The 26981-nt window shown below is 50.9% G+C and overlaps 1 protein-coding gene and 1 non-coding gene across 9 annotated transcripts in view; both read left to right on the top strand.

Moving 5' to 3' along the window:
* LOC133750191 (katanin-interacting protein-like) overlaps nt 1-26981 on the top strand; it is a 189675-nt gene that overhangs the window by 8324 nt on the left and 154370 nt on the right. For 4 of the 8 annotated variants that reach the window (XM_062179619.1, XM_062179616.1, XM_062179614.1 and 1 more), the window contains exon 2: nt 14404-14459. The exons of 3 other annotated variants lie outside the window; for them this stretch is intronic. Coding sequence is in view for 3 of the 5 variants with exons in the window: in XM_062179616.1 (XP_062035600.1) it covers nt 14404-14459 (56 nt within the window). In the remaining 2 variants the exon portion in view is untranslated. Of the gene's footprint in view, nt 1-6508; nt 6566-14403; nt 14460-26981 lie in introns of those variants that run through there. One more of the 8 variants, XM_062179622.1, reaches the window with a different exon arrangement.
* On the top strand, nt 25055-25160 carry LOC133751130 (U6 spliceosomal RNA). The gene has a single exon (XR_009864764.1). It is a non-coding gene; the product is annotated as a U6 spliceosomal RNA (small nuclear RNA).

The following is a 26981-nucleotide window of genomic DNA, read 5'->3' as shown; positions in this document are numbered from 1 at the left end:
ACCCTTGCAGTCTGAACACTTGCCCTGTGGACATAGCACCTTTCCCTGGAGACTGCTGTGGGGAAGCAGTTCCTCTTCAGCCTCCTCTTTAGACACCTGCTTCAAGCCCAGAAGTTTTATACCAGACTGCCCTGGGCCCAAAGGTGTATCTTCCCAGAGTCAGAAATAGTGCTTATAAAAATCTGAACTCTTGTGTCTCCTGATAAACAAGGTGCTTTGGCGAGTGGGCATTTAGTGTAGCAGTTAGGATGCCCATGTCCCATATCAGAGTACCTGAGTTTGATTCCTGGCTTCAGCTACCAATTCCAGCTTCCAGCTAACGCAGACCCTGGGAGGCAGCAGGTGATGGCTCAAGTAATTGGGTCCCTGCCACCCCCGTGGGAGACCTGGATTGTGTTCCTGGCATCTGGGGAGTGAACCGGTAGGTGGGAGCTCTCTGTCCCTCTGCCTTTCAGAAAAGCAAACAAGAAAGCAGAATGCTGGCCCTGAATATGTCAGTAGCCATACTTCCTCATTCTTTGATAAAGTGCTCTCTAAATAGCTCCAAGCTCCTCCTCCTAAGCAACTGGCCCTGCCGTGCCAGTATTGTCACCCAGACCTGATCCCCCAGGGCTGAACAGGGCTCACTCCTTTGACCTTGGAAACAGGCTGATGGTTTGACTCCTTGTGGCTCGTGGTGCCAGTCAGCAGGTGCTCACTTCCTGCATAAGCATACTGGCTTCCCCATAGGCCCCTGAAGCCACTTCTTGAGCACACTACATCCTTTCCCGCCTCCACACCTTGCCCAGGCTGTGTTATCTGCAAGCTGGGTCCTTCCTTGAAGTCACTCCCCCTGCCACCACCCCACCCCCTGGCTACAGATTACAGTGACCTGCGTCCCCTCCCTGACGGCAGGATCCCCTAGAATTGGACTCCATGCCCTGTTCCCTCTTTGAGGGTCAGGGCCTGCTCTTGTTCTTTTGTATGCCCGACATCTGGCACACAGCCTGGCACGTGTTTACTGGGTCGACATGGTAGCCAGGAAAGGGCTGTACCAGCTGGTCCCCTAGCACCTGGCTAGCCAGGCTCATGACAGCACACAGAAAAAAGGCCCATGCTGGCCAGCCCTGTGGCTCAATAGGTTAATCCTCCACCTGCGGCGCCGGCACCCCGGGTTCTAGTCCTGGTCGGGGCGCTGGATTCTGTCCCGGTTGCCCCTCTTCCAGTCCAGCTCTCTGTTGTGGCCCGGGAGTGCAGTGGAGGATGGCCCACGTGCTTGGGCCCTGCACCCACATAGGAGACCAGGAGAAGCACCTGGCTCCTGGCTTCGGATCAGCGCGGTGCGCTGGCCGCAGCGGCCATTGGGGGGTGAACCAACGGAAAAGGAAGACTTTCTCTCTGTCTCTCTCTCTCACTGTCCACTCTGCCTGTCAAAAAATAAATAAATAAATAAAAATAAATTTAAAAAAAGGCCCACGCTTCTGGAGACCTTTGCTGCTCCCTTTGTTTCCAGTGGACAACCGGGGTCCCCTAGATACTGTCCTTTGAATACTTGGAACCTGTCCTAGTACCACAGTCTGGCCCAGCTGCCTTTACTGAACCCACAGCCTCTCCCCCTACTTTCCAGGGGGAATTCTTACCCTCCCCCTGTTTCCAATCCCCGTGAAGTTAACTTTCACTCCCAGCTCCTGCCTCACTTTGGAACCCGCTGTGACCTTGACCACCCTTAGCTGATGGATTCCCAGACTTAATCATCTTCAGAGATGGGAAAGCTGTGGGTGAATGCAATCTGGCAGGAAATTGCCCACCTGCAGAGACTACAGCGCTTTGCTAAACTCTCTGCACTTGCCATGCATTCTCTGTGTGTTCCCTCTTCTAACAGGCCCAGGCTACCTAGATGTAGGAACACACCCATGTCCCATATTAGCGTACCTTGGTTTGATCCCAGCTTCCTGCTGTCGCATACTCTGGGAGACAGCAGGCGGTGGCTCAAGCACTTGGGTCCCTGCCACCCCCATGGGAGACCCAAATTGTGTTCCTGCCTCCTGGATTTTGGTCTTCACCCTGTAAAGGACTTAATAGTTATGGTCAGGCTCCCATTCTGGGGCCCCCAAGGTCTCTCAGAACCCTGAAGACCCCTGCAGGGATCACAATCACAACGTAGAGGCCTGCAGGGCCAGGTTGTATATGAATGACAGCCATAGCAAGGTTAATGTCATTATGCTGCTTCTGTTGGTTTTCTTCCAACACCTAATATACTTCGCATATCTAGGAATATTATTCAGTCTCATAAAGAAATCTGTTGTCTGCTCATTTCTTGAAGCATGTGGCCTCTTCCATTTTTTTCATGTGTAATTAGAGCATGAAATGTGTCAATAGATACAAAGCCCTTAGGTTTGGGCCTGGCACAGTTAGTGTTAGCTGTGGTGATGGTGGTGATAACGGTGATGGTGATGGTAGTGATAATAGTGATAGCGATGGTGATGGTGGTAATAGTAGTGATAATGGTGATGGTGACAATGATAGTGATGATGGTGATGGTGGTGGTGGTGATGATGGTGACAGTGATGGTGGTGATGGTGACAGTGATGGTGGGACTCATTTGTGCTGAAGATGTGGACACATGGATCTTCACTTTCATCTTCTCTTTGGGGGGCACCTCTCAGACTTGCTGGTAAATGGCACCCTGGACTTGACTTTGGTGGCAGGGAGACAACCAGAAGAGCTAGGTTTGGGAATCAGAGAGCACCATGCCAGCTGGTGGGCTGCCACTCTCGGTTCCCTGTGACGGGTGCCAGGCAGGAAGGCAGGCCTTGCACTGCCAGATCTTTTGATTTTTCAAGAAAATCCAGATCTCCAGATTTTAAAATGTGAGATAGTCCAAGTTTTAAATGTTGGCTGAAAAAATTAATTTTTTTTTTTTTGACATGGAGACCAGACAGATGTGTGTGGGCTGGATTCAGTCAGTAAGGGACTTTGGAGCAAGTCTGAACACTGTCATGTGGCAGATGCAGAGGCTCAGGCCCAGGGGAGTTGAGTAGCTGCCCATGGGCAGCCTGGGCTGTGGACACAAGGCCCTGATCAGTTTCAGTCTAGTGCCTTCCACGCTGTTCTCCCCTCCCCCCAACCCCCCCACCAGGGGCCTGTGCTGTGCAAGGCTCTGCCCCTGGCTTCCCTGCACATGGAAGTTTCATTTTTAGGCCTGAGGAAGGAAACTGAAAAACCAGGACAGCAGATGAGTTGATCCTTCTCTCCCTCTCTCCGTGGGCTTGCTGCCCAGCCCTAGCCCTCCTGGTGCTGGAGAGGAAAGGGTGGAGCTTGTGGATGGTTTGCATTCTGACTCCTCTGCCCAGCTCTGTGGCCTCAGGGATCAGTCACGCCCTCTCTCAATGTCTAGGCCCTTCCACTGCAAGTAGAGGTTGTCAAAAGGAGCCTCCTATGGGCGGCTGTAAGGATCACAGGACATCATCTGTCTGAAGCCCTTGGAGGGGTACTGGCGCTCAGTAGGCACACAGTGAACATCGGCGGGGCAGGAGCACATCTTTTCCCTTAGGATTCTGGGAGAGCTCATGACTATATCCCATATTACTCAAGGCAGTTTGACAGATCACTGTGGTGGGGGGGCAAAAAGGCACTTTAATTTGTATCTGTGTACACATGGGGGCTACAGAAAGCTTGTGAGGAAATGGACCTAATGGAGAACGTGAGTTTTTCATGAAGCCCCTCGTCCACACCCATTTTCACAAACCCACAGTCCTCACTTGTATCCTGTGGGGAGCTGGGGTGGGTGGACGGGGCTGGTTTGGAGCGCGGTGCAGGCATGGGTTTAGGTGCTTGTGTGATGGATACAGAAGCAGACGGAAATACATTTCCGCCTGGGAAGCAGTTGTCCCATAAGCCACTGACTCGATTACAGAAGTGTGACATTTACTTATCTTTACCGTTTCAAACAGAAAGAAATCAATACTTTCCAATTATCTCCAAGGGGGTATTAGACTTCCTCTGTCATATTTTGTTTCCACATCCCAGAGGGAGCAGGGGGAAAGGGGCAGGAGGGCACACCGTGAGAGAGCATGCAGTCTCTGTTGCAGCTCCTAGGCCCGCCCCCCGGCCCTTTCCGCAGCGTCCGTTCAGAAACCCCACCATTCACCCATTCGTGCCTGCACCTGTCCAAGCACTCTTCTGGGTGTGGGCCATTCAGTGATGATAAATTCAGGCAGCTGCCTCCGATTTTGTAGTGCTGATATTTAGTGGGGGAGACAGACCACAGACACATTAATAGGAAAGAGATCAGATAAGTGCTGTGCAGAAGATGCAAGTCGGAAGGACGAGTTCGCTGCAAGGAACCGAGTCCCTCTAGCTTGGATCTGATTGCTGAGACCGAGGGAAGCGAGGGCTCCTGAACAAGGGAAAGGAGAAGGCCAGGGCCGGGAGGCGGGGAGGAATCTTGGGTGGAAGGGGCCGAAGATGGGCAGGTGGGGCTGCAGGAGCGTGCCCTCGAGGAAGGAGAGGAGAAGTCTGGATTGTGCCCTGGGCCAGGCCATGCTGAGCCTGGGCAGCCAGGGCAAGCTGTGTGGGTGTTCACAGAGGGAAGCGTTGGAGAGTCAAGCCAGCAAGTGGTATGGTCTTACTGTGCTATGGCTGCTGGAGACCTACTAGATGCCCAGTGAAAAATTCCAAGGAGGGATTCTGGGGGCTTGGAGAGTGGGAGAATGGACACCCTCAGGATATATTTGGGAGCCCAAGTTGCCTAGAACTCACGGAGAGCCTCTGATGGTCGTTTCTGGAGGAGGGGATGAGCAGCTGAGCACCTGCACTACGTAGAGCCCTGTTCTAAGTGTTTGACATGCGCTGTCTTAACCCAGACAGCAGACTCCAGTGTTGGGTCTTAGAGGACTCCCAGGAGGGAATGAGTCCCCAGCCACACGACGTCTTCCCCAGGCTCTCATCCAATTACGAAGCCGGCCCAAGAATGCCCGGCTAAGCATTCCTCAACGAAGCAAATGCGAGGCGCAGTGCACAGGTTATAAATAACCGTTTCTAGCTGCCAGCTGCTGTTTGGGTTTGGAAAGGGAAAAAGGATCTTAGCATGACTTGTTTATCTCAGGTAATTTGGCAGTAAACCGGGCCCTGGGAATTCTGGTTACAGCAAAAATGCAAAGGAAGAGTGACAGGGATATTTTATTTATTTTGACAGGCAGAGTGGACAGTGAGAGAGAGAGAGAGACAGAGAGAAAGGTCTTCCTTTTTGCCGTTGGTTCACCCTCTAATGGCCGCCGCGGTAGCGCGCTGCAGCCGGCGCACCGCGCTGTTCCGATGGCAGGAGCCAGGTGCTTCTCCTGGTCTCCCATGGGGTGCAGGGCCCAAACACTTGGGCCATCCTCCACTGCACTCCCGGGCCAAGCAGAGAGCTGGCCTGGAAGAGGGGCAACCGGGACAGGATCGGTGCCCCGACCGGGACTAGAACCCGGTGTGCCGGCGCCGCAAGGCGGAGGATTAGCCTGTTGAGCCACGGCGCCGGCCGAGTGACAGGGATATTGTTTCAGGCTTTCAGCAGAAAGAATGGAAATTTGGGCTTGGAACCAGCCGGGAGGCGCACGTCGGCAGTGAAGGGAAAGGTTGTGCGGCAGAGCCAGTGTTCCAACAGCCCTGCCCTCTGTCCAGCAGACTTCTGTTCTTTTCATGGGATGGCCTTAAGGAGGTTAAGGAGGTGCCCTCAGAAGAGGCCCAGGGCATCCAGGTTTAATAAATACAGTTATTCCCGGAGTTGTGGGGAAGAGGGATAAGCCGCTGCCTCCAACACCTGCGTCCCATATTGGAGTGTCCGATTCAAGTCCCAGCTAGTCTGCTTCCTATCCAGCTTCCTGTTAATGCATCCTGGGAGGCAGCAGGTGGTGGTCCAAGTACTGGGGCCCCTGCCTTCTACATGGGAGACCCAGATGGAGTTCCTGGATCCTGGCTTGGCCTGTCCCGGCCCTGGATGTTGTGGACATTTGGCGAGTGAACCAGCGGATGGAAGATCTAAGATTGTTTTTGTCCATCTGACTTCCTCATTGTGCCTAGATGAAAATAAAATAAACATAAAAAATTAGTCATTTCCTGTTATCCATGGGGGACTGGTGCTAAGGCTTCCCCCTTCCCTATGCCACAATTCAAGGATGGCCAAGTGCCTTATATACCCTGGTGCTGTGCTAGCAGACCACCTAAACACATCTCCTACGCTTTAAATCACCTGCAGGCGACTTCCATTACTTCCTACGTGTAGATGCTGTGTGAATAGTGGTTAATACCAAGACTAGAAAGAAAGGCCGTATGTTCAGTACAGATGTAGTTTTCATCTGCATATTTTAACATTTATTTTCATTTAATTTAGGAGACAGAGAGACAGATATAGATTGTTCATCCACTGGTTCACTCCCCAAATGCCAGGCTGAAGCCAGGAGCCAGGAACTCCAGCCTCTGCCATGTGGGTGGTAGAGAACCCAAGTATTCGGGCCATCATCTGCTGCCTTCCAGGGTGTACATTAGCAGGAAACTGGATCAGTAGCTGGAGCCAAGACTGAAACCTGTCAATCCAGTGTGGGAGGTGAGCATCCTAACTGCTATGCCAAGCATCAGCCCCATCAGTATTTTCAGCCCAAGGTTCGTTAAATCAGTGGATGCAGAACCTGCAGATATCGAGGGCCGGCTGTCATGGTTTTGAAAAGTGGGATATTTTCTAATCTTTTGTCTTAATTGCCTACTAGATTGAAAATGAGAAGCCTATTTGTTGAGCTTTAAATTTTTTTTTAATTACTTGCCCACATTAAACATGAGAAGCCTCTACCAACGTTGGGACACAGTGGGTTAAGCCGCCACCTGTGACGCTGACATCCCATATGGTCCACAGTTCAAGTCCTGATTGCTTCACTTCCTGTCTAGCTCCCTACTAATGTCCAGGGAAGCAGGAGAAGATGGCCAAGTGCTTGAGCCCCTGCCATTCACACATGAGATCCAGGTGGAGTTCCAGGCTTCTGGCTTCAGTCTGATCCAGCCTGGCTGTTGTGGACATTTGGGTAGTGAACCAGCACATGGAAGATCCCTCTCTTCCTTTCTATCTCTCCTTCTCTCTCTCTCTCTCTCTCTGTCACTCTGCCATTTAAATAAATAATTATCTAAGCAAATAAATAACATTAGAAGCTTTCTCAGAAGACTGGATTTACAATTTATTAAGAAAAATTGAATTCACCAAGACCAAGTCTGTTTTGTCGGGGGGAAGCTGGCAGCTGAAACTAACCAGTTATTCCCTGGATAGGGTGGGCAGCTGCCTCCTCTCCAGGCAGTCCTGTTCCCACCCTGCCACTTCTGTCTGGCGGCTACAGACGTGAGTCTCAGTAAGTGCCAGAATCTTAGTTTCAGGGAGCTTGCAGGAAGTTGGGCTGGAGCTGAGGACGTGCTAGGGTGCGGGTAGTAAGGGCAGTGGGTCCAGGGCTGCTTTTGTTCATGAACTTGGTGTGCAGACAGGAAGCAGGGTGTAGTGAGTGTCCTGAGCACAGGGTAAACCCGTGTTCTTCCCGTTCCTTGCTCTGTAACCTTGAGCAAGTTGCTTTGCCTCTCCGAGCCTTGTGGCTTTGTTGTTGCCACAAACAGGTAGGAAAGCCCAGGAGCTGTGACCCAGGAAAGGACCCTGCAGTGGCAGGTGCACACGAAGCAATCATGAAACCTGACCCAGGTGAAATCACGATTTCCAGAAAGCCCATTTGGACAGATCTTGACTTTTTTTTTTGCCCTTTGTCTTTGTTCCTTTTTTCCTTTTTCATCTTTTCCAGCCATTTCGTAAGAACATGACCCTCACCAGTAGCAGATTGGCTTAGCGAAGAAACGGTTGTTTCAATTTCCAGAAACTGTATTTTGCCATCATTTTGTTCTTATCTCTCACACATTATAGATTGATCTCTTAAAAGAAGGCAATTTGTCCTCCAAAAATAAGGTTTTCTCTTTCTGGCAAGCTGCAGTGTCCTGGGGTTCAGGGAAGCCACTCCATTTCCCTGTGCCAGGCTGCCCACCCGCTCTGGGGTCTACAGCACCTCTTATTATCTTTTTTTTTTAAATTGAGTTCAGCTGTATTAGAGTTTTTCATCACTGTAACAGAACACCTGGGGCATGCTAACTTTATAGAGAAAAGAGGTTTAGTTAGGTCACAGTTTTGGTGGTCTAAGCAGCATGGTGCAGGCTCTGGTGAGGACACCCACCCTCTATTGTGCCCTTTGGCAAATTTTAGAGGCAGGTGTGTGTAGGTGAATCATGTGGCAAGAGAGGAATTAGGAGCCCACGTGGGGCTGGGAACACCAGCCAGAATTCCATGAGAAACACCTGAACCCCTTTTTATAGCATACTCCCAGTTGCCCTAAGGATTTTCTACTAGGCTCCAGCTCCCAAAGATCTACACCATCATCCAGTGCTGCCACCCTGGGAACCATGAACTTGGGGAAGGGAAGGATGCTCAAACCTTATCCAAACCATAGCATCAGCTTTTGGCTGTGTAATATTTTAAGTTTGAGTTTATGGAATAGGAAATAGATCCAAATAAGTCATTCAAAAATTTAAATAATATTAAAGTCTACATGGAGAAGTCACTTCCCGGGTAATTGTTTATACAAATAAAATCAATACGAGTATATATTCTTCCTCACCCGGTTTCTTGGAAAAGAGGTACATGCCCCATATACTTTCTGGCCCCCTCTTTTCTTCATTTAAAATATGGCCATCTCTTAAGGATTTATATGTGGTAGACTATAAGGAGCTTGCTTGGTTTTTCTTCCAGCTTCACGAGCTCCCATGCCATTGTGTGGATTCACCATATTTATTCAGCAGTTCCCTACGGGGATGGATTTCTGGTTTTTTCTGTCTTTGCTATTGCAAATTATGCTGCCGTGAACACCTTGTGCATGTGCGTCTTCCCGTTTGTGGAGGTGTTTCTTCACAGCACATTCCTGGTAGCAATTTAGCTGGCTCAAAGGGAAAATGCATTTGTGCTTTTGACAGTGTTGCCAAGATACCCTCCACAGGGCTGGGCCATTTTGTGCTCCACCAGACCTTGCCAAGAATATACTGGCAAATCTCTGGATTTTTACCAATCCATCTAGGTGAGAGAAAGCAGTCCCTCCATGGGATGTGTGTCATGTAAATTAAATTTCATAGATATATCAGGTGAGTGCAGCAGGAGCCCTCCAATGTGGCCAACAAAAGGACTAAGTTGCCTCGCGTTTTGGTAACCCAGTGGCAGCATTGTCACCCCACTGGAGAGAAGCATGTTCTTTGTGACCGGAAGGTTCCAGCCTAGGCTTTCTTTGCCTATAGGATTTCCTCTGAGCCACCTTTGTTCTCCCAAGTCCAGCCTTTGCTGCCACGGTGGGAGCCAGTGTGTAATGTCAAGCCCACCTCTCCGCATTTGGCTTTGCAGGCACCTTGCTGTCTTCTTTATTTTTATTTTATTTTATTTTTGACAGGCAGAGTGGACAGTGAGAGAGAGACAGAGAGAAAGGTCTTCCTTTGCCGTTGGCTCACCCTCCAATGGCCGCCGTGGCTGGCGCGCTGCGGCCAGCGCACCGCGCTGATCCGATGGCAGGAGCCAGGTGCTTCTCCTGGTCTCCCATGCAGGTGCAGGGCCCAAGCACTTGAGCCACCCTCCACTGCACTCCCTGGCCACAGCAGAGAGCTGGACAGAAAGAGGGGCAACCGGGACAGAATCCAGCGCCCCGATCGGGACTAGAACCCGGTGTGCCGCAAGGCGGAGGATTAGCCTGTTGAGCCTTGGCGCCGGCGGGCACCTTGCTGTCTTCTAGGGCTCCTCAGGGCACCATCTGGCTGGAAGGGAACCCCAACTCCGCTGGGGAGTCATTTTCCTCAACCCCCCTTATTAACTGCTCGGGGAATCAAAGCACAGTCAAAAGGTGCAGCACAGCAGAGTTCCTTCCCACGGGCTCCCTCTCCCCGTGAACTGTTGCGACTGACTTCGTTCTTGCACTGGTCTCAGGACCAGGCTGAGAGAAGTCTAGTCTGTGGTGGTTCGCAGTGCAGGCTCGGGCCGAATTGCCCAGATGGAAAGGGAAGCTCCTCCGCTTGCCAGCTGTGTGACACCGGGTAAGTGTCCTGAACTCTTTGGACTCACTGTGTGCCTCTGACAAGTAGAATAGAGAAGAGTGCCTGTTTCACAGGGTAGCTGTGGGGAGTCAATGAGTTGATGTATTGCTCAGCCTGGAGCCCGGGTGCCTGGCCCACTGTAGATCCAGACTAAAAGTGAACTCCCATGGTGACGGTGATGGCGGTGGTGGTGATGATGGCGGTGGTGATGAGGCTAACATAATGATGGTAATGACGGCAGTTAGCCGCATGCTGAGCCCTGAATCTGCATTTCTGTGACCTTCTACAAGCAGTTCAATCACTGGCCCTCAGCTTGATTCTCTCCCTCTTTGCTTTGTACCCATGAGAACAGAGCTGTGCATCTAAAACAAGAGTCGGCCAGCCACAGCCCTTGGGCCACATCTGATTTGCTGCTTGCTCTTATAAGTGAAGTTGTATTAGAACACAGCCACACCCGTTTGTTTACATGTTGCCTGTGGCTGCTTTTGGGCTCTGGTGGCAGAGCTGAGGAGTTGCATCAGAGACCTTATATCCTTATAGCCTTCACAGTCAAGAATATTTTCTATCCAGTCCTTTACAGAATAAGTGTGCTGAGTGCTGGTCTAAAGGAGTGGTGGTAAAGACGCAGGAGATGATGCCTCTGCATAGGTGCTGGCCGCAGAGTAGGTGCCCAGTATGTTGAAGCTGCATCCGCCAGGCATTCAACTTCTGTGAACTTGGTGCTGGGCCCTTGCCTGCACCCTCATCACTCTCCTCCCACCCGAAGAGGGAAGATGGAGTAGTTACAGTATGAATAGTTTAATTAAGAATACCATAAAATTATAGCTTGCATATGTATTTCTATCATGTACTATACATTTCCATATGCACCAAAATTACACATGCACATTCATCACAGCAATGGCTATAAAAAGCTGTATCCCGAAGGCTGTACTTTTCGGGAGGTGAAGGCTCTTTTTCAAAGGTAATTTTGACACTGATTTTTCCCTCGCCTGATGACTTCTGAAAGTCCTCCGAGGACGATGTGACTCCCCTCTAAATGGAAGCAGTGCTTATTACCTGTATCTACAGAATGTAAAACTGACGCATCACAGTCTTGGGACCATTGAAAGGAAATTCTGAGTGCAGATAAAACCCTTCTAAAACCGTACGTGGGAGAATAGGATTATATTTACAAAGATTCCATGCAGTCACTTTATTTTGTTCGTTCTCTTTTCCTGCAGGCATACATCTATTCTAGAAAGTATAGTACGCACGTATCATTTACATTCGATCTTATTTATTGCTTCCCAGCCCAAGCAGGCAGGTCACCTTGCAAAATGCAGAGGAACACCCCTTAATTTTGCAAGCGGCATATATTGATATTAATGTCACCTTCTTCCACTTCCCTGCCTGAATTGTTGTGAGAATAAATGAGATAGAAGGTAGGAAGATACTCAAAGAAGCTAAGTGCAACAGACAGGCGTAGTGTAACCTGGATGCAGCGTCTAGCTACCTGGAGCAGAGAGGCTCAGGGGTGTGGGGACTGGGCCAACCTGTCTTCCAGGGTGGTTAGGTAACAAATGCTCATAATTAGAGCGAATTATCTTCATTGGAAAGTAAGCGAATTATTTTCCAATTTCATGAGTAAAGAAGCTTCTAATGAACTCCAGTGGAGAGATTTGCGTTCAAATTTCAGTAGTTAAGCTCTGTGTTCTTTGTAGTAATATTTTGTTTTTATGGACCACCTTAATTTTTTTTTTACTGTTCTTTATTGGTGTAATAGAATTTTAGAGATGAAAAGCAAACCTAGAGATGATTCAGCCCAACTCTCATTTGAAAAAGAAAATAGGAGGAATCTATGGCCCTACAAGATCCTGTGACTTATCCAAGGTCCCACAGGGAGTCAGCTTCGGCCAGGACTGTATTCCTTGGAGCTGGTGTGATCAGGAAAGCAAGGGCATCGGCCAGACTGCAGGCGTGGCCACGTTCTTGCTTGGACTGGCTGTGTCCTTCCCACTCTCTGCCCTTGCTCTGGGCCCTGCCGGTGTCTTGCTTGCCCCTCAGCACTGCTGGAACTCTCTGGGCCACTAGCCACCCTGGCCTCCAGCCCACTTTGTCTCTGCCAGCTCAGGCCTATCTCTGGCTCCTGGCTCTGCATCGTATGGCCTATATATGGCTAGCCTGAGGACCCCCTCGGAATCCTGGGGCTGACAGCCAGAGCAGGTGTAGCCAGGGGGTTCTGGGAGCTGGCCATACTAGCTCCTGCCCATGAGCAGCAGGCGTTGGTAGGTCATGATCAAATACAACTACCAGATCTTCTGGGCCCTAAATCCTGGCCTCTTTTTTAAAAAAATTTATTTATTTCTGTTTTGTGTGTGTGTATGTGTGTGTGTACTTAATTGATGGACTGTGTTTTAGAACTTTCAGCAAAATGGAACAGAATGTTCAGAGCGCCCCCATGTACACCGTCCCCATATACAAACTCCCCCACCACCATGGCACGTCCTCCTGGGCTCTTTTCCTCCCCATATCCTAGGCTCTTTGTCTTAAGAGAAAAGAAAATGCATACAGAGAGAAAATAGTTTCCAGTGGGTGCTGTGAGACACAAAGGCAGGCATGCCATCCGTTTCAGATGACCCCATTCTGTGCCAGCATCCTGGCCTTCTCTGCTAATCTGCCCCGAGGCGGGAGGCCAGTGGCTGCTCACAGCATCAAAATTCCCCACGAGCCTGCCCTGCCTCTCTCTCTCTCTCTCTCTCTCTCTCAGAACCAAGTCCAAATTCCTGGGCTGGGATTCTGATCAGCTGCATTTGGGTCAGGTTTGGAGTGTGGGCTCACACACAGGGATAGCTGCCCAGGAGACCCCATCCTGTGTCTAGGGAGTCGAGGGCGAGAGAAGAGGTCTGTTTACATTGTCACTAGGAGCTGAGCAGATAACCCAACAGGTGTCTACCACACCATCATACTGTTTACCTCATGCTTTCTAAATTCTCCAGCTGCATCTTTTCTGAATCTTTTTTTTTTAAGGTTTGTTTGTTTATTTATTTATTTATTTATTTATTTGAAAGTCAGAGTTACAGAGAGAGATCTTGCATTCACTGGTTCACTCCCCAAATGGCCTCAATGGCCAAGGCTGGTCCAGGCCAAAACCAAGAGCCAGAAACTTCATGGGTGCCTCCCATATGGGTGCAGGGACCTGAGGACTTGGACCATCTTCTGCTGCTTTCCTAGGCGCATTAACAGGGAGCTGGAGGGGAAGTGGAGCAGCAAGGACTCAAACCAACACCCATATGAGATGCCAGCACTGCAGGCGGCAGCTTTACTTGCTGTGCCACAATGTTGGCCCCTTTTGAATCCTTTTCTAATTCGGCTCCAGAGTTTGGCCATTTCTAGAGGCCCATCCTTGGGTCTCTTGGAGAACGCTCATCCCTTGAGCTTGGTCATAAGCCATGCCTTCGCCTTGCCCCTCGCTCATATGTAGCCCCCTGTAAGTGACCACATCCAGAGATGAACATCTGCCTTGGGTCTTGGTCCCTACCTGTTGACTCTCATTAAGCTGTCTCTGCCTTCTGAGTGCGCTGACCCGGCGGGACACATGGTGTGGCAGTTTGGGAGATGCACTGATGACAAGCAAGTGACTCTTGTGTCGTATTTTAAAACCAAGGCTGGCCATCAATTTTCCACCCAGGAATCCTGTGTATAATGGACCCCTCCGTAACAGTTGGGAAAACTGCATTGGGAACAGCCTATTTAAACATGATGATATCTGGCCATTGAATTTATGCTCGCTACCTTCAAATGTTAGTCTTCTGAGTTTTCCAAGAAAGGCACCAATTGTCTCAGAAATTGCCCATTACGCAGACTGCCAGTGACGACCGCTCATTCGCGCCCGCACCAGCACGGAGGCGGGGCAGCGCCTCCGTACGCACTCATCAAAGGTTATGTGTATGCACATGGTGGAAGGCATTTTTGCAGAAGGCGTTTTGTGTAATTCCAAACAATTTAATAGAAACGTAATTCAGCTGGGAAAACTACAGTCCGTGGGCCCTTTCCGAGTGCAGATGATGTTCCAGATTAAAGGGCTGCAGGTTGGTTCATTATAGTCGAATCACATGAGTGTGTGAATTACCACTTTCCCTGCTGATGGCCCATTTCCAGAGTGTGCCATTTCCCCATTATAATAATAGGCTGCATTTTCTTAAAATCATTTGATTATGATTGGTCTCGTCTATTCAGTTTGCAAATAAAAAGCTTTCATGATCATAAACTAACGGTGGCCGCACAGTCTTCATCTCTGGTTCTGCTTTTGAACCGCTACAGGTCAGAGCCTGCGAAAGGCTGAGAGAGGCCGGTCCTGCTCCCAGGAGAAAAAGAAGGTAAATGAGTCCCTGGTGAGGGCTGGTGGGCGGCACCCCGTTTGAAAGCACCCAGGGGAGCAGGGTGGTGAGCAGATATTCCTGGGTCTCCCACTCTTTTTGTCCCTTGAGTCACGAGTTGGAATCCCAGACCTGATGGTAGTAGATAGCTTACCAACCTAGTGTCGCTTGTCCTAACAATCTCTCACTGAGTGTCTCAGTAAGCTTCGCCTCTGTGAGAAACCACTCCCAATTTGTAGTGACTTAAAACAACAGCCACGGAACATGGCTTCCAGTTCTGTGCGTCAGCACTTTGGGTTTCCCTGGCTGGTCCTCCTGGAAGTCTGGCTCTGCAGAGCTCAGCTGCAGCTCACCCACGCACATGCACTTGACCGACTGTCAGTTGGGGTGCCTCCGTGCCCCTGCACGTGTTCTCTCATCCTGCAGCAAGCTGGCCAGGGGTGGCCACATGGCCGTGTTTCAGAGGTGTACTGAGGGCGGCAGCCGCTTCTGAGGCCCAGGCCCGTGGCTGGCACAGTGTCACCTCTGGCTGCTTAGCTAAGCTTCACATTGCAAGGTCAGCCCTGATGCAAGGGCTGGGGAAGCAGGCCTCCTCTCCTGATGGGAAAGAGGACAGAATGTAGTGGCCATTCTTGAAACCTCGCCCGCTGAGTATGCCTGCTCCGGGGCCAGGCCCCCTGGGGACTGGAACTAAGGGCTGGAGTTGGAGGAGAGGTGTAGCAGGATGGTTAGAATCAGTGTGAGAAGTGCCATCACGGAAGGATGCACAAATCCGGGCACTGCGCTCTGCCAGCAATGTCAAGCAAGGCTGACAGAAACAGGGGTGTGTAGGCTGCCCCTCAAAGGGGAGTTTTCCAGGCCAAGGAAACAGCGTGGTCAAAGTCGGATGCCACTGAGCTGAGCGTTAAGAGTCAGGACCCACAGGTTGTTAAAGTGCCTTTTTTTTTTTTTGTAAAGATTTATTTATTTGAAAGGCAGAGTTACAGAGAGGCAGAGAGAAAGAGAGAGAGGGTTGGGGGGGGGGAGAGAGAGAGAGGTCTTCCATCTCGGTTCACTCCCCAGATGGCTCCAACAGCTGAAGCTGTGCTTATCCAAAGCCAGGAACCAGGAGTTTCCTCCGGGTCTCCCATGTGGGTGCAGGGGCCCAAGGACTTGGGCCATCTTCCACTGCTTTCTCAGGCCATAAGCAGAGAACTGGGTTGGAAGTGGAGCAGCTGGGACTCGAACCAGCGCACATACGGGATGCCAGCACTGCAGGTGGTGGCTTCAGCTGCTGTGCCACAGCGCCGTCCCCAAAGGGCCCTTTCAAAAAGTCCCAGGCTATTGGGGGTGTGAATTTGAGCCTTAGTGGCCCATCATAAATGTCCACCCACCAGACCTGAAATTCATCCACATCCACATACCGTTTTCATTGTGCAGTGACCTCTTCCCAGTGATTGACAAGGCAAAGGTGGCAGCAAGACTTGTTCCTTCTCTTTCTATCTCTTGGTTCCGCTTTCCTCGCCATTGCCTCCCAGGCAGCTCTGGGGAGGGACCTCGGGGTTGGACTGCGAAGTGCCTGGTGCCCTTGGCAGTGACTCTCGCCCTCCTGTTGTCTCCTTTCTTGACTGTAGCCAGAACAGCCAATGCAGGTTGAGGGCAGGGAGATCATTTTGGAACTTTAATGCTGCTGGAAAGATCCAAATAGTGGCCCAAGTGGACAATCCAGAGGCTGGGCCAGAGTAGACTCTCCCAGTCCCTTGTGGGAAGGTCTGCCTTCCTGGAGGCAGAAGCAGGTATCTGACTTCCTGCAGAGCCCTTCCCGGGGACTCTCAGGCCGAGAAGCTAGCATAGGAGTGAACACAGGCCAGAGGCACAGACCAGCCCCCAAGCCAGAGCGAATCGCGCAGGCCTGCCTGGGCCTTGGGCCCTTGAACAGCAGCAGCCTGTTCATCTGCGTCCAGAAATTCGCTGGGACACCAAGAAGCAGGGCAGGAGGGAACTCACTGAGATGCTTTTTCTTCTCCCCCAACCCGGGATATCCCTCCCCCTCCCCCCGCCCTCCTTGTAACAGGACTCCCCTAATTGTTGCTATCCTGGTCACCAGAGAGCATTTCACATCAGTCTTCTGAAAAGTGCTCAAAGTAAGGGAAAACGGAGGCTGCTTGTAACTCTACCCAGGTCTAACCTTGGAAGGTACTTAAAGCGGTTTCAAGCCCTCTGGAAAAGAGGATGCACTTGCTCTGTCTCTTTTGTTGGCTTTTGTTGGGTTAGAGAAACAAAAGAGAAAAGCCAATAGCGAGCTGCCAGCCCTCTCAGCCGAGAGATGGTAGCAGGCCTTTGCCACCCGCACCTCCCCTCTCGTCTTGGCATCTGGGCTTTTTGGCACGACACGCCTTCTGCAGGATGCCAGGTGTAGATCAAGCTGTGTCACGTAAAAAGCAAGGGAGGAGGCAGACTGTCTCTCCCAGAGAGGGTTGGAACAGCCAGCTGGGGACACACCACGCCTTGTGTTTCCTGGGAGATGAGGTTCTGTGGGCTGGGCCGGCCCATTCTCTGGCAGGTGAGTGTGCTGGTTCTAGCCTGGGGCAGGATTGGGTGCTTCTCTGCGGGGCTGAGGCCTGACCCACAGTGCAGGGAGGGTGGGAGTCTGCTCTAAAGACCTTGCCGAGGCCCAGCACCGTAGTGCAGTGGGTGAAGCCACTGCTTGGGACAATGGCATCCCATATTGGAGTGCCAGTTCGAGTCCCAGCTGCTCTGCTTCTGCTCCAGCTCCCTGCTAATGTGCCTGGGAAAGCAGCAGAGGATGAGCCAAGGGTTTGGGCCCCTGCCACCCACATGGGAGACCTGAATGGAGTTCTAGGCTCTTGGCTCTGGCCTAGCCCAGCTCTGGCTGTTGTGGCCATTTGGGGACTGAACCAATAGCCAGAAGATATTTTCCTTTCTCTGTCACTCTACGTTTCAAATAAATCTTTAAAAAAAGAGAAGAGACATGCAGTCCGGTGCTGTGGTGCAGTAGGTTAATCCTCCACCTGCGGCACCGGCATACCATAGGGGCACCAGTTCTAGTCCCGTCTGCTCCTCTTCCAATCCAGCTGTCTGCTATGGCCTGGGAAAGCGGCAGAAGATGGCCCAAGTGCTTGGGCCCCTGCACCCACATGGGAGACTGGAAAGAAGCTCCTAGCTCCTGGCTTCGGAATTGCGCAGCTCCAGCCATTGCGGCCATCTGGGGAGTGAACCAGCGGGAGAAAGACCTTTCTCTCTGTCTCTTCCTCTCACTATCTGTAACTCTACCTCTCAAATAAATAAATAAAATCTTAAAAAAAAAGGAGAAGAGAAGCAAGAAAAGAGAAAGAGAGAAAGACTGCCAGATCAAATTCAGCCCGAGGATTTGTTTCTAACCTGTATCCTATATAATCCTATAATTTTTTTTTTTTTTGTATTTTTGACAGGCAGAGTGGACAGTGAGAGAGAGAGACAGAGAGAAAGGTCTTCCTTTGCCGTTGGTTCACCCTCCAATGGCCGCCGCGGCTAGCGCGCTGCGGCCGGCACACCGCGCTGATCCGATGGCAGGAGCCAGGTGCTTCTCCTGGTCTCCCATGGGGTGCAGGACCCAAGGACTTGGGCCATCCTCCACTGCACTCCCGGGCCAAGCAGAGAGCTGGCCTGGAAGAGGGGCAACCGGGACAGAATCCGGTGCCCCGACCGGGACTAGAACCCGGTGTGCCGGCGCCGCAAGGCGGAAGATTAGCCTATTGAGCCGCGGCGCCGGCCTAATCCTATAATTTTTAAAAATTAGATGTTTGTATTTAAATGTTGGGAGATTTGTATAAAGCTGCATACTTCTGGCTTGTTTGGAAAATTGGGGGTTGCCACACTGAGTCCTTATTCCCATATGGCCACATGGATGACTGTCATTCGTAAGGCTACCCTCTTTAAACTTTGTTTTAAAATTTACTTTATTTGAAAGGCAGAGAGACGTGGAGAGCTTCTATCTACTGGCTCACTCCCCGAATTGCCCACAAAAGCCAGGGCTGGGCCAGCCATGGTCAGGAGCCTGGAACTCAATCTGGGTCTTCCACTTGGGTGGCAGAGTCTACTTGAGCCGTCATCTGCTATCTCCCAAGGGACACATTAACAGGAAAATGGGTGGGAAGTAGAGCCAGGACTTGAAGCAGGCACTCTGATGTGGGATGTGGGCATCCTAAGTGGCATCTTAATTGCACCAAACACCTGCCCCTGGCTGCCCCCTGTAGATGGGGCGGGTTGCCCTCCCTGCCCTGTGGCACATGCCTGCTTCGTAGGAAACAGGTATACAGTGAAGAGGCCTGTGCTGAGGTCACAAGCTCACGTTGGAATTCCACAGTGGCATTGCCTGTCCCAGTGGCCAGGCCCCTTTGCAAGGCAGCTAAGTCCAAATCTGTGGGGCTGTAACTCGGGCAGCAGGGTTTTTTCATCCTTTCCAAGAGGTTCCAAAGTGCACATGCAACCAGTGCTTTTCCATGTATTAAGTAGCCCTCGCTCTTGGTCAGCTGTTGACCATACACGCCCTGCCCGGCCCCAGGTGTGCCTCCCTGCCTCGTCCCTCTCAGATGCCAGTAGGCACAAATCAAAGAAAGATCAGGGAAAATCCCAGGTAGTGCCAGAGGAGGGAGGGAAGACTTCCTGGAAGAGGTGGACTGAATTGAAGCAATGGGGGAGTTATGGTCCTTGCTGAAAAATGGAGTTCTGATGGTTGGCGTGGAGTCCACAGGTACTTCCAGCTCAGCTGCTTAAAATATTCTCCGCCTCATCTCTTAGCAAGTATTCATGGTTCCTGCCTGTGGATATTGTATAGTGTTTATGGTCCTTGCTCATGAATTATTAATGATTTTGAAATTGTGGTCATTGTAGTTTGCTCAAAAATCATTAGGAAGTAAATTTATCATACAGTGTTTTTAGGAAAAGAGAGAGAGGAGAGAGAGCGGGAAAGAAAACAAATGAAATCACAGAGGAGGAAGAAATCTTATTCATTATCTAATTCATCCCGCCAGGATCCATGCTGGTGCGCAGGCCGCAGTGGTGCTCACGGACAGGGGACAGCGGGCTGCACAGGCCACAGAAGCCCCTGCGACTCTGAATTACCTAACGTAGAGCATCTAACACTTAGCAGAGAACAGCAGGCACTTCCCAGGCACCACTGCATATCCCAAGAGGGGTGCCTCCCTACCCGCCCGCTCCAGGCGCACTTCAGGCTGAACATAGCCCCTCTACTTCCTGGCTGTGTGTCCCCAGGCAAGTGGGCCAAGCAGGCCAGCTCCAGGGCCGCCATCCTTAACCACTCCGAGCGAGCGGTGATCGCCTGTCATCTTGTACAGTTTATTGGAAATTCCTCAAAATGCTGTGGACAGCCCACTCTTCTACAAAATTATTAACCTCCTCCACTTAGGAGAGGTTAAGGCTTCCCCTTGCCTGCATGCACAAGTGTGTACACACACACACACAGACGCGCAGACTCCCTGCTTTTAGCAGACTTGGTAGAAGACTAGTGACTAATTTCATTTTTCCCAAGCAAAGGAGTTGGGGGTCTCAGGACCACCACAGAGGTGGGGGACCAGGACCAAGGTGCTCTCTGGGGATCAGGTTATGTGGACAGCCGTGTCTGTCCCCGCCAAGCACCCCCATGAACAAACCTGGGCGCTGCTCTGAGTCTCTGTACCTTGTTGCCGTCTTGACACTCTTCTCTGAGCGGGGCCGATTCTTCTCTGGAAGCCCAGCTCCGAGGCCAGAGTCTGGTCAGAAGGATCTGGGGGCGTGCAGTGCCTCAGCCCTCAATTCTTCTCTGTGGTCAGTTTCTGTGTCCTTCCAGACATACTGCACAGCTCTGCAACTGTACAGAGCATGTAGTCTGTCTCCTGTGCCCACCCATTCACAGCCTCCCCCGCTCACCACTATGTGGCATGTGGCACACGTTGTTTTGTTCCTGGACACGCCTTGGAGAGCACTCCCTGGTGGGCCATGTGGGCAGATCTTTCCATGGCTACATAGCACTCCCTTGTGCATGTACAGGATCATGCTCCTTTATTTGGAACCAAGCAGATTTAATTTTCAGAAAGTAGCCTTATCCCAGAAGGACCTGGAGAAGCACCTTATGATCAAATACACTAATACAGGGGCTGGCCTTGTGGTGCAGTGGGCTGAGCTCTTGCTTGGTGTGCCCACATTCCACATTGGGGTGTCTGTTTCAAGTCCTGGCTACTCGGCTTTCAATCCAGCTTCCTGCTAATGCACACCCTGGGAGGCAGTAGGGGATGGCTCAAGTAGCTGGGTCCCTGTCAGCTCTGTGGGAGACCCAGATGGAGTTCTGGACTCCTGGCTTCGGCCTGTGAGTCAGCAGATGGAAGAGCAGACTGGGGAGTGAATCAGCAGATAGAAGAGCACACACTCTTTTTCTCTCTGTGTTTCTTTCTCATTGCCTTTCAAGGAGATAAAAAAAAACATCAAATATACTAAGATATGTACAGCAAAATATGAATATTCACACTAAGTGAGAGAAATAAAGGCTAACCAAGTGCATGTCATGTCTATTCGGATCAGACTTTGTACTAAACAATTGCATAAATGTATTACTGGTTCCCGCTTAATGACTATCTAAGCTGTTAATGGTCTTTTGCTACTACGAGAATACTTTAAAGAATATTCTAAAGCAGATATCTTTGTGCATTTGCAGGAATAGCCAAAGGTTAAGTTCTTAAAAGTGGAATTATTGGATCAAAGGTTATGGGCTGGATTTAAACAGATGTTTCCAGTTCGTCTCCTAATGATGCGTAAGAGGGGCAGAGTTTTGATCCAGGCTACCCTACAAAGAGCTGGCCAGATTCAAGTCCGACCGACCGTTTTAGCCGTCCCCTCCTGGGAACCATTCAGTGGCCACCCCTACAGTTCCCTAGTCTCCTCGTCTCCAAGAAGGTGGGAGGAGAGCGGTGCCCTCAGGGTCCTGGAAGTCACCTCAGGTGCTCCCAGCACCTGTCTTGGCTGATGGCAGGAGGCCCCAAGCGTGGCGACTCTTGGTGTACGTTTCCAACTTCACTCTCCAGCGAGCAAACCAGACTTCTGACTTCTCCCTCCTCTTTCTTCCTTTTCCTCAGTTGCGTCCTCAGGGTTCTCGCAACTAAAGCCTTCTGAGGAGTCAGGAGCTGCCCTTTCCGAATTTGCAGATCTCAAGTGCTTTGTTTAACACATTTTTTTTTTTTTAAGAAAATGCATGCTGATGAGGCTGTATTACAAGAGCCTGCTATGACAGTTGACATTCCAAAGTCTGTGCTTTTCCCAGAATTAGTTCATCCTTCTGGGCAGCAAAGAGCCAACGCCACTTCAGATCCAGTTGCCAAATGCTTTCCCAGTCGCGAACGCGTCATCCTTGGTCTTCCTGCTTTTGCGGGTCTTGATCTCTGGCTTTGAGAGCTCCGAGAGCGGGGCCACTGGTGACACTGACAGCTTCTGATTTATGCGGGGCGGATCAGTCCCACGGAAGGTTAAAAGCCGTGGAGCAGAGTATTGGAGCCTGTGGACCTTGGAACCAAACAGCCCGGATTCCTGGGCTGGCTGTGTCACTCAGGCAAGTGAGTTACACTCGTGTGACTCAACTTCACCCCGCTGTAAGGGAGAGAGAGCATAGAACCTGCATCACAGGGTTGTGGAAAGGGTTCGAGGAGTTCCCATGTGTTGTGGCCAGTCTTGTGGTGCAGTGGGTTATGATACCAGCATCTCATATCAGAGCACTGGTTCTAACCCCAGCTGCCACACATCCAACCCAGCTGCCCGGGAAAGCGGCAGAAGATGGTTCAACATGTGAAGTGCTTCAAACAATGCTAAGGGGAAGGCATGTGCCACAGTGTTAAGACCACTTGAGATGCACGTGTACCATATCAGAGGGCCTGGTGACAGACCTGGCTCCTCCAGTTCCAGCTTCCTGCTGCTGCACACCCTGGGAGGCAGCAGGTGTTTGCTCAAGTAGATGAGTCCAATGTGAGAGATCCAGATGCAGTTTCTGGCTCCTGGCTTTGGCCTGACCAAATGCATTTAGGGAATGAACTAGAGGATGGAAGATCTCTCTCTCTGTTGGTTTCTCTTTGTCTCTATGCCTTTCAAATAAAATGAAAATTTTTTTTTTTGAAATTTAGAACAGTGGCTATTATAAAAAAGATGAGTTTATTTTGGTACCAAATATGTATTTTAATATGTATTAATTATTTGAAAGACAGAATGACAGAGAGAGAGAGAGAGATATCTTTCATCCACCAGTTCATTCCCCAAATGATGGCAATAGCTGGGACTGGGCTAGGCTGGGGCCAGGCTGAAGCCAGGCTCCAGGAATTCCAGGCTGGTCTCCCATGTGAGTGGCAGGCACTAAAGCACTCGCGTCATCATCTGCTTTCTTCCAGGCGCCCTAGCAGGGAGCTGGATCAGAAGCCGAGTAGCCAGGTCTCTCACTGGCACTCTGGTATGGGACGGGGTTGTCACAGAGAGTGGCTCCACCTGCTGCCCCACAACGCCCACATCATGATGCCACATACTTAGAAATCTGTGTTTACAGGGAGGTCTTCAGAAAGTTCATGCAACCTGTGGATCAGGAATAAACAGCTTGCAGATTTCAAAATTTGGGGGGCTAAAGCAGACTTAGCTTTTCATTCCATTTTCCCTGAACGTTGTGAAGTACCCTCGTGCTGGGAGCTAGTAGCCTGCTTACTAATCCCTTCAAAGTCCGAAGGGGAGGAGAAGTCAGCGCAGGATGAGGCCTGGGCGGGCGTGCCTGCCCCTTCCTCTGTCGGAAGAATGGCCGGCTTTCCTTGCCGTTCCCTTGCCTCTGAATCCGTGGCCCAGATGTAATCCGGTTGGGAGCTGCAGGTGTGTCTGCAAACGTGGTGCCCAGACCCAGGGTTAACAATGGCCAGGCCTAGCCGCGTGCCTCGGAAAGCAAGGAGAATCAGTTTCTGATAAAATGCCAGGAAGGAGATTGACACGTCTAAAACCTTCCTGATATCAGCTTAGCTTCCTGCGTGAGATTAAACTCTAGGAAAAAAAAAAAAAAAACATCAGAGAGCTGCAGTTTGCGGCCGGAAAGAGAGAATGTTGACAGCTTCCCCTTCCCAAGTCTGCTGTGGATAAGCTGCGTGCCTTCAACGTAGCATCATCAAAGTTGCCTCTATCCTGAGATCTTGGGCCCGAAATTGCCTTTAAAATGTCTCCTTTTGCTTCCTCCCTCCTCGCCAAAAAAACACTCTGGGGAAGAAATACGGAACAAGTATAGAAAAGAGAACTGTGCAAAGAGAAGGCGATTGCTGCAGGTTCAACCAGCCTTGTGAGAACCGTCCCTCAGGGTGGGGTGGGGCGGCTCTGGGGGAGCAGGGCCAGGGCCACAGCAGTGCCATGGCACGCGGCCTCCAGTCCAGGCTGCCGCCCCCCACCCCAATGGCCCTCCTCTTCTCTGACGAGAGCCAGTGGTTCTATGGTGTTGACTCTGCGGAGAGTCACAGGCCACAACTCTCAGACTCTGCTCAGTAGACAGAAGCCTCCCTCGCAGCAGCTACAACCAGAAAGGGGAGATTTGTGGCCTTACCTAACTGAAAAGTGCAGGGACGGACAACATCAGGTGTGGCTGGATCCAGGTGCTCTGACCCAGTTCCTCTGGACTCTGCCTTCTTCTCCCCCAGCCTGTTCCTTGTCGGCGGCATGGTGACTGCCAGCAGCCCCAGGCTTACCCCACAGAGGCCAGATAGTGTAGAGGGACGAGCTGCATGGCCCAAGGAGGAGTCCCCTCTCATCACTTCCCCCCAAAGCATCCCTCCCACTGAGCTTCAGTCCCTTCAAATACAGAACAGGGATAGTGCCAGCCCCCGCCTCACTGGGGTGTCAGAGGTGCTTAGAAAATGTGCCTGGCACATCGAAAGCCCCTTTTCCCCCTCTCCTTCCTGTCATTGGTATCATCCTCTCAACAGCTGCTGCAGCACGAGAGCTCCTGGGCCAGGGCAGCTGTTGAGGCAAGCCTGCGAATTGAGACGCACTAGTTAGTGTCTGGCTGCACAGCCTCCCAGGGAGAAAGGGCGGCTGGGGTCAGTCTCGAAGTAAGCGCACGGTACCGAAGGGTGCTCTCCCAAGGGAGCAATCAGGAGCCCCGTTGCCAGGAGAAGGGAAGATGGATCGTGTGTAGGCAAAAAGCAACAGCTGTCAGCGTCCTGGCTGCTCCGCAGTGGGAGCGGTGCACCTGCCAGATGGCTGGTGGTTAAAAATGGCTTTCACGTCCATTGTCTCCCTCACTCCTCGTGGTCCCCTGGTGAGGTAAGCAGTGTTAGCCGCATCTTGCAAGGGAGGCCATCTAGGCTCAGCGCAGGGAGGTGCCTGCCTCGGTTGACACAGCCAGCGCCAGGCAGAACTGGTTCCGTGGATGCTGGCAAAATGGCAGGAGCGTGGATCGCTTTTGGAGGGCGGCAGCAGAACCTTAGGCAAGTTCCTTAACCAGCCTGGGGCTCAGGCTTTTTTATTTTTTTTTTAAACTTTTGAAAAAGATCTGTTTGCTAGTTCACTCCCCAATGCCCACAACAGCCAGGGCTGGGCCAGGCCAAAAACCAGGAGCCCCAGTGCTTGCTTTGGTAGCCCATGTACTAAAATTGGAACCATGCAGAGAGGATTAGCATGCCTCTGTGCAAGGATGACATGCAATCTCATGAAGCAGTCCATATTTTTCTGACAATATACTCTTCTTTCCCACAAAAAAAGAAAAGGAATGAAGAGGGGGAAATAGCGAGGACTCTAGGGGTACTAGTAATATTTTGTTTCTAATTTGGGTGTTGGTTATGAGTGTGAACAGGGAACAAAAAACTCATCTGTATACTTCCATGCATGTCTTCAGTATGTATACTGCATTTCAGTAAAATGCTTAAAAAAAAAAAAAGCCAGGAGCCCAGAACTCAGTCTGGGTCTCCCATGTGGGTGGCAGGGGTCCAAGCCTTTGAGCCATCATCACCTGCTGCCTCCCATGGTGTGCATTAGCAGGAAGCTGAAATTGGGGGAGAAGAGCCCCGACTCGACCCCAGGTGTTCCATTATGGGGTGAGAGCATCCCAAGTGGCATTTTGTCTGCCGTGCCCAATACGTGCTCTAGTTACTGTGTCTGTACAATGGCGCAGGGCAGTGCTTCCTCCCCGAGGTGTGTGAGGACCCTGCGCGGAAGAGGAGGGAGTTAAAGGTAGGAAGCCTAGCCCTGCTTGGGACGCTGGCTGGCTGTCCTCTTGCCAGGAGCCTGCCGAGGCTCCTAACCAGACAGGAGGATCTCACGCCTAGGACTTCAGGCTTGGACAGGTGACTAGGCAGGCAGGGATAATGGAATCGGGCACGGTCTGATGCTCACCGCCCCCAACTCAGTGCAGTTAACAAGACCTGGATCCGAACTAAAGAGACTGAATACCACCTCCCCACCTGCACTGAATAATTCAAACAAAACCCATGAAGTAAGGGTAGTGAGGTTTAGCAAAGTTCTGGGCTGCTTTTACTAGGATAACTGCTTCAACTTTTTTTCTTTTTTAATATATAAAAACAACTCAGAAAATTTTCTGGGAAGTGGGGGGTACAGATGGGCATTTGGCGCAGCACTTAAGATGCCTCTTGGGATGCCCACACCCCATATCCGAGTGCCAGTTTGAGTCCCAGTCCTGCTTTTAATTCCAGCTTCCTGCTAATGAGCACCCTGGGAGGCGGCACGTGTGTTGGTTCAAGTACTTAGGACCCTGCCACGAACACAGGAGACCCAGGTTGAGTTTTTGGCTCCTGGCTCTGGCCTGGCCCAGCCCTGGCTGTCATGGGCATGTGGGGACTGAAGCAGTAGATGGAAGATCTTTCTTTCTGTCTCTGTTTCTGCCTCCTGGCTTTTCAAATAAATAAAAATAGCTAAATCTTAAAATAAGTATCCTTTGGGCCACCCATGCTTTGTTTTTGCTCTGGGAGGTGACTGGGTACATAAGAGGTAGAACGGCAGAGTGGGCCAGGACAGGACTGGGGTCTGGGTTAGGCGGCCTATGTTTGCTTACTTTCCAGTGTTATTTTTAATTTATTAATTTATTGATATATAATTTATGTACAATAAAATGGACAATCCTAAGCATATACTTCTAGGATTTTTATAGATAAGTACCTCTGTGTTAGCACTGTCCACATAAAAAATAGAATATTTCTTTTTTTAAAAAAAGATGTATTTATTTTATTTGAAAGGCAGAGTTACAGAGAGGCAGAGGCAGAGAAAGAGAGGTCTTCCATCTGCTGGTTCACTCTCCAGATGGCCACAACTGCCAGAGCTGTGTCAATCCAAAGCCAGAAGCCAGAAGCATCTTCCAGGTCTCCCATGTGAGTGCAGGGGGCCAAGGGGTTAGGCCATCTTCTACTGCTTTCCCAGGCCATAGCAGAGAGCTGGATCAGAAGTGGAGCAGCCAAGACTTGAATCGGCGCCCTTATGGGATGCTGGCACTGCAAGCAGTGGCTTTACCCACTATGCCACAGTGCCAGTCCCTAGAAT

The sequence above is a fragment of the Lepus europaeus genome, chromosome 21, assembly GCF_033115175.1.
Source record: "Lepus europaeus isolate LE1 chromosome 21, mLepTim1.pri, whole genome shotgun sequence".
Classification (NCBI taxonomy): Eukaryota; Metazoa; Chordata; class Mammalia; order Lagomorpha; family Leporidae; genus Lepus; species Lepus europaeus.
This window is presented reverse-complemented; position numbering and strand designations above follow the sequence as displayed.